Genomic DNA, 12,267 nt, shown 5'->3' on the forward strand with positions numbered 1-12,267 from the left:
TGTTTCACTTGCCAGTGCGAGAACGTATACAGCACGCAACAAGACGGGTGCAGCTTGATTCGCGTAACAGTTCGTACCGAAGTGATGGTGCACGCCAAGGCGCCATATGTTTCTAGAGTGCATTTATGTCCTCTCTTTAATCGAAGGATGGACTCCTTAACTAAGGTGCCTGAAACCTCTCATTTTCACAGTTTGGTGCTCTTTCGTCGAGAAGAGGGCGTCCTTGGTTCTGAACATGTGCTGTGAGACTCGTGGACGACGCACTGTGGACTATACCGAAACTGCTGCTGGCGTTTATCACCAAATTGCGGCGTCCTTTTTTTTTTTTAAAGAAAAAATTAGCTGTGCTTTGTGTACTATCGCTTTTGATCAGTGTCATAATTTTGCATTTAAAAACTTCGAGTTCATTTAGAGTACAGAACGAAAACGGTCACCCGTGTTAATTTTCGGTTCAGATTCAATTGTCACCTGCCATGAGTAGTTTGAAAGCAGTCCGACATTTTCGGTTGTGTGGAGCAAATTCAGAAGAGGTTTGGTGCAAATATAGAGGCACGAACAAGATCACAGCATCCAACGTGGTCACACGTACTTTCGCACAAGTTTGCCGCCTGGTTCCTTTGGGTTGTTATATTTCCTCGTTGATTCGGTCGCGCTTGAAGGCTGATTTGCACTGAGCTGCGGAACCGCTGAACGGGCCATCAGTCGGATACCAGGGAGCACAAGTATAGAGCCTTTACGGGTAGTTTTTGGGGAGTCCTTCCTTAGCCTTTCACGGGCCGCTCTATGAAAGAATTTTAATTTCATTTTCATCACTAAAATCATGACCGGATACGCGTTTCGGACAATATACAAAGACGCCTTCTAGGAAAACAGTTTATGGGTGGTGTGTAATTTTTAGGAAGCAGCGTTCCTGTTCAAGGTCAGGTACTGACTTCACTGTAACTGGTCTGATGTACCACCAAAATAGGTGCCAATCCAAATCGAACTTCACATGTTTTTCTTCTGTTCCGTTCTACACGCAGACATAAAGAGCGTTTATTTGACAAGCTTTCTAAAAATGATCCCTGACAGCAGACATTCAGTTTTTCAGTTAACTTAATTGTGGCTAGAGAGTTCTGTCCTCAGTGATGTTCTGGCATCGGGTGAACGATGAGCACGTATACGCGCTGTCAAGCCGCCACGAACGGTAGCGGGCTCATACTGGAGGCAGGAGAATTTGCAGCTTACTCGCAGTGGACTTGTAGGTGACTATTTGCCTGTCAAGGCCCATAACCCATCCTCCATGCGCTTCATGCTACAAGATTCCGTTGAAAAGTGTCCGATTGACTCGGAGCCCTCACTGGATTCCCACCGTATTTAGAATATGCGCTTGGCACCGAATGCTTGCTTGTCTTTCCAAGTGGTAAGTTTGCGCCTGGTTCACTAGCGCTTTTACGCCAGATAAGCACTTTTTGTGTGTGTACGAATTTCAGCGATGCGGTATTCCTTCCTTATAAAATCCCAAGACAAGATAAAAAAAAAGACAACACAACTTCGGTTTGTATTTTTTTTCTTTTTTTGTTTGTTTCTTGTCTCGGGGTTTTATAAGTATGACTGTTCACCAACTAGTTTTCGCCATTACCCTTATTTCAAAGCCATATATTTTTTTTGAATAATGCAAAGAAGGCAAGAGAAAACTCGTTGGCGGCGTCAGTGTCGACAATACTTCTTCAGCTTCGTGTTTTGACCTTTAGAGTGTAATGGTACGTAGAAGTAGCTGCGAGTTAGATAACATTATTTGGAGCTGGCTGAAAGCTAGAGGCACAAGGCGGAGTGCAATTACATTTTTTCTTTTCATTTTCTTAAATGTTTAATGGGCATGCGCAGCGCAGCCTTGTCCTTAGTTCCTCGCATTCGTGAAGGCCTGCCCAACAGTTCTGCGCTAAGGCTCACTCGTGCAACGCGATTCTCTTCCCCCGTCAGCACACGGCCTGAATGGAGTACGCTGCAGATGCATTGGCACGCGGTTTGACGACGCTGACCCGTCGAAGGGGTCGTTCTGTCGTTGGCACGTTATGCAGGTCTACGTGGACTGAGCACGGCCACCGGCCATCTTCAGAAATCTTCGTCCCATCCCGACGTCTCATCCTGAGGGATCTCGAAGTTGCGTGGGTAGACGTCGAAGTTGGAACTGTCTGCGGGACCCCGTATCTGGAGGACAGAAAGAGAAAGGCCGTGTTGCCAGGAAAGTGCAGAATAAACATCTACAAGAGCAGGCAACCTCACACATTGCTAATTTCCTGCTGTGAAATGCACGAAAAGAGAAATGTGAAAGTCCATAACTTCGTGCGTCTACGTGCAACGTATTTGGTGAGAGGAGCTATAAAGATTTTCTCGGAGAACAGCGTGAACACAAAAGCCAACAACAGACATCGCCAAGGGCATGGCCGCTCGGAGAACAAGGAATCAACACTCCTCCCCGACCTAATAAAATAAGTTTTTTGACTAAAGCATTCTTCAGCAATAGCCCTTGCTTACAAAACAATTTCCCTTCAAGTGTAAAAAAGGCAGCTTACATTCCATGCTCGCATTTCTGTGAGTAGTGTTTTTTACTTTTTCACTAAGTGGGGGACATAGCTCTTAAGAATACGCGTACATATCACTGCATATATACACGAGGTCCGCTATCACTGCAACACATGCCCACATATTGAATTATTATACTTTTATTTTAGCTGCATTAATTAATCAGTTTAGATGCGGATTCTGGGCGTCGACATCACACTGGAGTGTTGCCGCAGTACTAAGGTCCGAAGACTGCATTTTACGGCATTGAGTTACATTAGGATGTGACGGTCAACCTAAACAAAAATTAAACTGGTTATCCCCGTATTATATATACTATCAACAGGAACGGCTTTGGACGTGGCTTTCTCTGTTTGTGCGCTATCCTTACATTGTATGGGCCTGGATTTGAGTTCCTTCGTTTTCTTCTACAACTTGAATTTTAATCGTTTTGGTACGCGCGCACACACAAAACACAGACCAAAGTAAAGAACCATCATACTGTAGTGGTTCACTATGCTAATATAGTTTACGTCAACATGCGACTACGAGCTACCACTACAGAAATCGCTCCGCACCTTAGTTTCCGTAGTATGCCGTAGTTGTACATTGACATAAGTCACCGAAACGTAGTCAAACAGTCACCGAAACGTAGTCAAACGTAGGTCGTTAAACGGGTGTCCTATTCGTCTATAATATTTACGGTATTTTTCTTATGTTTGCGGCAATGTATATTTATACGGAATAAAAATTAGAAGGAAGGATTAAAAGTTAGTGACACTCTCCGCTCATCAATAACATATGGTTTCCGTCTTAAGAGTGACACTTGTAGGTAAGCCGTCCGGAGCCTTACCTGTGGTTCGAAGGGTGGCTGGAGCGTCCGTGCCTGCAGCCCGTCCCAGTCAAAACTCTGAAACCACCTGTTGGTCAAAAAGGAAACGATTTCAAACGTCATTTGGCGATTACGAAGACGAATTTATTTATGCTTGATTATTACGTCTGCTCATGCGTCTTCATTTGAGGTCACATCAGCGCGAGTGGTGAATAGAGCAGCTAATCGCGCGTCAAAGACTTTAACGGAAAGAAATAACCGAAATTAAAGCTTGCCGTATGCGAGCACTCAGCAGAAACCCATACAGCTATGGCGGGCGATGACTACAAGTACCTGGAACGCGTCATCGACTTGTGCGTTTAGTGTCCATGCATATAAAATGGTCCCAAAATGGCAACAAATGACGTCATAGAAACCGGCTTGTCAAGCTGTCGGATGTCGCGATCCTGGCGGTTGTTTCTAGAACTTCGTGCAAAAAGCATGAGCGAACGCGAGTGCCGCTGTTGTCGCGGTGTCCCAGCGCCTGGCTGGCGAAGCTTCTACGAACTGTCAAGCTGGGGAATGACCTGCAGCAGAACAGGCGTCTGCCGCAGCCCCCTCCGTACGCTGCTGTGCGACTGCGAGGATCTCGGAAGGCAGTTGTAGATGTGTGCACCGTCATCAGGCGAAACTTAAGGAGCCACTTTCTGAGGACGCGGTAAACTTACCCGTCAGACACTCGTTCCAGGCACCCCATACTACATAGCCTATGGTCCTCACTTGTGCTTCTTGATGTCCATGATGCCTCCTTTCTGGTAGCCCAGCCGCTCTGAGGGGTTCTCCCGGCAGAGCCTCTTGATGAGGGACACGGCGTTTCGAGACATGTTCCGCGGGAAGTCCAGCATGTCGATGCCCTTGAGAATGACGTTGTACGTCTTCATGGGGTCGTCTGCGGCGAACGGTGGCGTGCCGGCCAGCAGCTCGAACATGAGCACGCCCACGGCCCAGAAGTCGACGGCGCGGTCGTGTCCCTTGTTGAGCACGACCTCCGGAGCCACGTATTCGGGGGTGCCGCAGAAGGTCCACGTTTTCTGGCCCGCCGGCACACGCTTCGAGAAGCCGAAATCAACCTGCGGGAACGGGGCACCACGAGTCTGCGTAAGACATGGTTATCATGACCTCCTGCTAGCATCGACTGTTTGCGAGTTGGGCGTCAAAGTAAAGATGGTTGCGAAATCACCCGCTCACTTGATATAACTACGCAGTCAAGTATGTTTGATTACATAAGTTTGACCGTTTGAGTTTTCCGAAAAGGTACAACTCGTCATCACCAAGGTATATGTGACTTTCACCTGACGCATAGTACTCCTAAGTATTCATACTTATTTTTTTTGTTGCTTTGAAGCATTATTTAGAGAATGTAAAATAAACACGTTAAAGAGATACTAAACGAAAATTTGAATTTCGCAAAATAAGACCGCAGAATTGTTGAACGGGACGCTACGAATTCCGAAACATCACTCATACATTGATATCTCAAACGGATGGCCGTACTTTTGGAAAATAAGGGCGCGATCAAGCGAGGGCCATGACGTCATTGTCCCCCTGGAAAACTTTAGAGTGAGGGGAAGCGGCCTCGCTTCTCTCCTCCTGGCTTCTGTTCACTAGCTCGACGGGACGTAGCAAGGAGAGGAGAGGGAGCGAGAATCGTGACGTCACATGTCCCGTCAGCCGTGTTCAATCGCGCACTTTTTTTTTTTTTTTTCAAAAATACTGCGATCCGTTAAAGATATTGCTGTATGAGTGATGTTTTTGGGTTTCGCAGCGTCCCGCCTACCCCTCCAGCCTTGTTTTGTGAGCTCGAAATTTCGGTTCAGTATCCCTTTAAATGACATGCATGCAGAATATAAATTTTGAGCATCGGAGACACAATTAAGTGCAACTCATCCGCTGCTATATTTTCTAGAGGACTCTGTAATGCGAGTCATCCTCAGAGAAATCGCATGTTTTTACTTCTCCTCTTCGCTCCTCCTCTCTTTTACACGAATGAGGTGTCTCAAGGAATTGCATAGCCTGGTTTGTCTGAGCGGAAAGAAAGTGCCAAACTCCCGTGATGTACAAGGCCAGTAATTCCCAGTTCGTTCGCCTGGCGTCGGAATGAAAGCATTCCGAAATCTTTTGACAACTGCCATAGTTTCTTATCTCCTGTATTCCGGATGGAGGCCCGTGAGTTTTTACAAAATTAAAATTGCAAACTGCGGCTGTGCATCGGCAAGTTTAGTCAAAACAAGGAGTTTGTTGGCTGACATGAGCGATGCTACACTGACCTCTAGGTCAGCATTACTCGGGGGTCGGGACACAGCAATGATCTCCGTAGACAGTGTGTTTGGAGTTCCACTCTGAACTTCGGTTCACCATTCCAGCGTAATTGTCATCGTCATAATTTGCATTCGAAGCCCGATTTTGTTCTGAGTTAACAATGCCTCGGCATCGTAATCTTATTCCAGTTTTAAAATGATTTTTTAGTTGACCTTTAATCTAACAAAAACAACAACTATAACCTGAAGGGGTTATGACGAAAACGAAGGGGCTGGAGAGCGGAAACCCTCTCCTGTGCCTGGGAATGCTGGTCTCTCGTGCAGAAGCTAGCTTCGGGCTTAATTGAAGTGAATATTATAATAAAATAGTACGAGGTAGAGGTAATATGTGAATCACTTACCGGAGAACGGGAATAGCGGGAAAATTTTTCATGGATTAACAGACAGATAATGCATTTGAAAAGAAGATTAAATGTTGCCCGCAAAAACGCAACCCTTGACACGACCGGCTACACCAGTTAAAAACTCAACTCAAATCTTGTCTAAAGCAAGCCAATTATAGGTACTTCAATAAAACCCTTTGCACCTTCTTAAAATCGAACCCTTCTAAATTTCGGAGATACTTTCCCCTCCGGCAAGATAGACCAATGTACCTACGCGTACATGATGCCTTGATTTTCACTTTAACAGACGTTGCCTCTTGCCTCAATAATTACTTCAGCACAATTTTTATGCTTGAAAAAAAAAAACGGTTTATCAGTTTTTCTTAGGCCATTTAGTCCTTCTATCTTTGATATTACGGTCTAAGAGGCTGGTATCTTCGTATGCCTGCTTGCGAAATACGTTAACAAGACCACCGGCAGACACGATATCACCAATGTTTTTACTTTGATATGCGGAGTGGTGCTCAAAATTTTACGCTTCCTTTTATCAACTTCTTGAGCGACGGCGTATTTTCACATAAACGGAAATTAGCTAATATGATGTCTAGTCACAAGGCCGGTGATTCACTATGCGTGGAAGGCAATAGGCTTATCTCTAATCCTGTAGCAAAATACTAAAACACATTTTATTCAAACACGCTGTAGCTTTTCTTGAACAGTACAATTTCTTTGACGCTCGTCAACATGGCTTCCGATGTTAGCTTTCCATCGTTACTCATCTGGTTAAAACTGTGCATGCCATTGCTGAAGTTCTAGATTGGCGGGGGCAGGTAAATCTGGTAGTCACAGACTTCTCTAAAGCCTTTAAAGAGTGACGCATCTAAAGCCTTGACAAAACATAAAAGGTCTTGAATAACAATATTCTAATAAAATGGTCTGAGTCTTATCCAGAAAACCGCGTCAATGTGTATTTGTTGCAGATGCTACTCCGATAGTATTCCAGCTATTACGGGTGTTCCTCAGGGGTCCGTCCTCTTTTTTTTTATTGTCATGAATGATGTTAAAGCAGTTTCATTGATACGAAGATAAGAATCTTCGCGGACGACTGCATTTTGTACCACGAGATAAAAACACTAGATGACCAGGTTTCTCTCAATCAGTGATTGTAGGATTTCTCGGAATGATGTTCCACTTGGCAGATGCCACTTAACTTGACTTAATGTGTCAAAATGTATTTTACTCGAAATAAGTGACCCCTTAGATTTTTCTACGCTATGCGGAGCCCAAGTTCGTCTGCTTCTTTTGCACAGGTTGTGGTGACTTCAAAACGCCGCGCTCTGATTTGCTCTGATTGAAGGATAGTGGGAAGACCTCAAAGGCAAGCTGCCCTGAGGTCTACCCACTATCCTCCAATCAGAACCAATCAGAGCTCGACGTTCTGACGTCACCACAACCCTTACAAAAGCAGCGAACGAACTTTCTCTCCGCATAAACAAGTGCGTCGGATTATAGGTATCTAGGCGTCAGTCTTTCTGTGGAACGTTCATGTCACAACAACAGTACGTAGAGCCGGCAAACTCTGGTTTTAAAATGTAATCTGAAACACTTCCTTATACTTTGCTTCAGCTCAGAGGGACACTGCAAGGGAAACATTTTTTCTTGCAGTGTTTCCTTTACGTGACATGAAGTTGTCTTCACGTGACCCGAGGTCATGACGTCGTGTGCCATAACGACTCGTGCCGCATGGCGTCAATTTCCCCGTTAAAATTATAAGGAAATTTTTTCTGCTGGGGAAATTTTCGCTACATTTAGCGGGGAAATTGACGTCACTTGACCTTAACACCAATTCAATTTTCCCACTAAATTTAGCGGGAAAATTGACGTCACAACTTCGTGCCACGTGACGTCAATTTCCCTGCAAAATTTAGCGGGGAAATTTTACCGCTAAATTTGGTGGGAAAATTTTTTCCACTATATTTGGCGAGGAAACGTTTTCGTTAAATTTAGCAGGGAAATTGACGTCACGTGACATCAACACAAATTCAGTTTCGCCGCTAGATTTAGGGGTGAAAATGACGTCACGACTTTGTGTCACGTCACCCATGAACAAATTCAGCGGCAAAAGGAGACTAGGAGGAAAGAAGGAGGAGGGAAGCCCACCGTTTTGTCTTTGTTGTCGTTCCAAGCGCTCGCGTGCCTATTTTCCTTTCCTTCCGCCTGGTGGCGGTCCCGTTACGCGTGTATAGTTTCTTCCGGCTCCTCGGGGCGGCGATAGTCCTCGACATGTGTGTGCGTACCGTTCGTCACGTCGATGATCCCCGATCAAGACAATAAATGTGTTCGTACCTTTGTTCAAACTTCTGTGTCACGTCTGTGTCGTGTGCTAAACAGCTTCGCTTGTCATCCACCTTCACAGAGTGGAATGAGTCGTCATTTTTTCCGATCAACCGTTGAAGAACAGAACCGGCTTCCGCAAGAGGTCGAAGTTTCTGAGAGGGTCGAAAAAAGTTTCCTACAGCTTAAAGAGTATTTCTTGGACCATTTGATGTCGACATTGTCTACTTTGATTCATTGTTGATGCTGCCTGTCATTTTGTGCGCTTACTATATTGAGTGTCAGTACGTGCTTCGTCGTGCTGAGCTAAATTTGTGTGATATCCCTGTTTCTGCATTTCGGTTGCCCCACACCTCCGTAATGTTATTCCCCAGCGAGTTTTTGCGTCTCCTACGTTTTGCGAACCCCCACGCGGCGCTTACCTCACCTATCAACAGAAAGCCAGCGGTATGTACGCGTAAATAATAAAAAAATGCCTTCCTCTAATTAGGTTCACGAGTATGCTTCGTAACTGGTTGAGCTGATAGACGATTTTATGCACTCGAGCAGGGGCCCGGAATGCGTCTCCGAATGATGTGTTCAGCGCCCTCTTCTGCCTGTAAATCGAAAGTGGTCCCGAAGTGACGATAAATGACGTCACAAAAGCTGGAGCTTTATGCCGTCGCACGTCGCGATCCTGGCGGTTGGGCATAGTATCTTCCGTGGACTTCACGGGAGCGACTTGTGACAGAACAGGCGTCTGCCATATTCACCACCGCTGCTGGGACGCCGCCAGGATCGCGGCCGGTGACAGCGCGACACTTCTATGACGTCATCAGGCGGAAATCCAGGAACCACTTTTTTGGGACGCGGTAAACACACCAGTCGGAGACGCGCTGCAGGCATGATAGTACGTATCGTTGAAATCAGGCTTCGGCGAGTCTCACGCTGGACACAAGTGACTACAAAGCGTACGCACCAGCTTGGCGTATCCGACCGAGTCGAGTACCATGTTCTCGGGCTTGAGGTCCCGGTACACGATGCCCTTGTCGTGCAGGTACTGCAGGGCCTCCAGCACGCAGCCCGTGTAGAACCGGCTGGTGCCCTCGTCGAAAGAGCCCCTGGCACCGGCGAGAATGACGAAATACTTTGGGTATTGGGACGTGCAAAAATTTTTTTTACTCTATTAAATGCCCAGTGAAACCCCTTTAAAACATTCATTATTCTCTGGAGTGGTAAATTAAACAGTTTGCTGACGGTTTTCGTTCTAGCACGCAAAATAATTATACAAGAAAAAACACTGACTTTTATTAAAACTGTGGGAGGTGGCTTCGGAAAATTTACCAGATACCCATCTCGTTTGTAATTGTATTTGTTGTTTTAAGTTAGTTTAAGTGTAAATACTCTTATAAACCAACGGTGCACCCAAACCCCACACTCGAAGAAAGAAAGTAAAAAGAATCGAGGTTTTAGAAGTGAGTGTCTCGGTGTCAGAAGGATTACGTATACGTCAAATGCCCGAATGCCAAAATGATTCCTGTACTTAGCGACACCATGCACGGCCGATCGATGAGGAGCACCACACGGCGAGCAAGTGTTTTAAAATGCGTCTTTTGTGCATCGAAACGCAAAGAGGGGCCCGCCATTCAAAGGGCAACATAGAGAACGCGTAGGGAATTCGTGATGACGAGGAAGCCGGGCCCGTGCCGCCATTGGTGGACGTTGGGATGAAACAAACGCACGGAGTCCTTGCCGAACGCTGACAGAGCACTCGTGACCAATCTTTGCCCCCGCTGCTAAAGTACGTAGAAAAACCGGCACCGTGGCCCTCTTTTCTAAGGGGTGGCCGTTAAACAAAGTCAATAAGAGAGAAAGAGAGAGACTCGCCTGTCCCTGAGCAGTGACCAGACCTCCCCTCCGAGGCAGGCCTCCATGAGCATGTAGACGTACTTCTCGTCCCTGAAGGTCTTGAACATACGGCAGATGAACGGGTGCCGGCAGGACATCATCAGGGCCTTCTCGCTCAGCACGTGCTCTTGCTGCTGCGTCTCCACGATGTGCTTCTTGGTCAGGCACTTGAGAGCGAACGTGCGGCTCCGGTCCTGCACGTACTGCACCTGCGGAGAGGCCCAGAAACGTCATTCTTGGTTTTGTTTCGCCGTAATTGTGCTATTGTAGAGAATACCAATGGCGATTCAACAAACCCCGAAAAGTGCCTGTGTGATGCATACAGCTCGGAGATACTGGTCTAGTATCGTCATTGTGAGCCAAGCGTCACCCACTTCGCAAATATTGTTGGCTATTAAAGGGCCATACACTAATCACCACCGTGGTCCGGTCATAGACTCGCAGTTTTCTCTTGATTGTAATCGTTCGATGTCACCCTACCGAAAAAAACAGTTTAAACTGGATTGGCGAAGCAGAAAGGTCAACTAAGAATTTCACGGCATCCCGAAAACTGAAGGTGAAGACTTGATAAGCAAAGTGAACAAAATAGCAGAAAAGTTGGAAATGCCCGAACTGTCTCAAAGTGACGTCACAGCTATCCACAGATTACCGTCAAAGCCTGATAAAATTCCGGGAATCATTATCAAGTTTGAATCGCAAACCACAAGGGACGCCTGGTGCGACAGGAGGCTAGGCTGAGAAACGCTGGTATCAACGCGAACGTCAGCGAAAACCTGACCACGTATAACAGGGAGCTGCTGGCCAAGACAAAAGAATGGGCAAAAAGGAAGATTCTTGTATGTCTGGAACCGGAACGGAAAACTTTTTGTCAGGCGTAAGGATGGCGAGCGCTCTTACATCGTCAAGAACGAAGACGATTTGCTCGCGATTGACTCCTAGTGCTGCCTACGTGAATATGACGAATCAGTTATTACTTGATGGATTCGCCTTATCTTTTACTTACTGATTTGAAACAACACCTAAGCTCATGGTCTAATATTTCCCTACGGGCTTTCGTTAAACGTACGTTCGGCAAAGAACACAGTTATTGACCTCGAATGTCTTTTTGGACAGTTTGAAACTCCTTTCGATGTAATTATGTTAACTGAAACTTGGTATTCTGATGAAGGGGACGTTTTTCCTTTGCCATCCTACAATGCCTATTGTTTAAATCGCACCACTAGTCGTGGTGGAGGCGTGTGTGCACTAATAAAAGAAGGCATGAATTGTGAACTGTTATTATGTTTTTTCGCTGTCTCTAGTGATTATAACATCCTGTCTTTGCTTAGAGATAATACGCGTGTTTCTGCAGTTTACCGTCCACCTGATAGGGGGGCAACATTCTGAATTTTCTTGCTTTCTTTGGCAATCTCATGGGATTTTGTAGCGACAATAAGTTAACTGTGATAATTGGAGGTGATTTCAACATTAACATGCTACTTTTTTCCACACCTAAAAATGACTTAAATTTTCCACTTGCTACGTATAACTCTGCTAATGTGATAACTAAACCAACTAGAATCACGGAAAACACGGAAACCCTTATTAATCTTTTTAACACAAATGTTGATAACACCTGTGCTATTAGCGGAATTTTAAATTATCATATAAGTGACCATTTACCCACTTTCTTTTGCATAACAGGCAAGCGATGCCATAAAATAATAAAAAGTACATCAGTCGTTTTCAAGATATCACGCTTCATAACCTTGAAAAGTTTCGTGAATGTATTAGAAATTAAAATTGGTCTGGCCGTTGTTAATGAAACAAACCCTGATGTAGCGTACAATCTTTTTCTGGACAGGTTAAAAAATCTGTATGCAAGCAATTTACCGTATAAGATATTTAAAACATAAAAAAGAATTCGTAAGCCCTGGATTACTCCAGTCCTCTTATCGAAAATTAATATAAAAAATCGATTGTTTGAAAAATTAAATAAAACAAGAGATTA

At 45.2% G+C, this 12,267-nt stretch overlaps 1 protein-coding gene across 1 annotated transcript in view; it reads right to left on the bottom strand.

Annotated features, from left to right (window-relative positions):
* LOC8030317 (cGMP-dependent protein kinase, isozyme 1) overlaps window positions 1-12,267 on the bottom strand; it is a 361,630-nt gene continuing 349,363 nt past the window's right edge. Inside the window, exons 12-16 of the mRNA XM_042292539.1 lie at window positions 10,257-10,486; window positions 9,349-9,490; window positions 4,136-4,485; window positions 3,398-3,464; window positions 1-2,190 (exon numbers count right to left, since the gene is read on the bottom strand). Coding sequence (XP_042148473.1) covers window positions 2,095-2,190; window positions 3,398-3,464; window positions 4,136-4,485; window positions 9,349-9,490; window positions 10,257-10,486 — 885 coding nt within the window. The 3' untranslated portion in view covers window positions 1-2,094. The remainder of the gene's footprint in view (window positions 2,191-3,397; window positions 3,465-4,135; window positions 4,486-9,348; window positions 9,491-10,256; window positions 10,487-12,267) is intronic.

The sequence above is a fragment of the Ixodes scapularis genome, unplaced genomic scaffold, assembly GCF_016920785.2.
Source record: "Ixodes scapularis isolate PalLabHiFi unplaced genomic scaffold, ASM1692078v2 PGA_scaffold3__209_contigs__length_174095766, whole genome shotgun sequence".
Classification (NCBI taxonomy): domain Eukaryota; kingdom Metazoa; phylum Arthropoda; class Arachnida; order Ixodida; family Ixodidae; genus Ixodes; species Ixodes scapularis.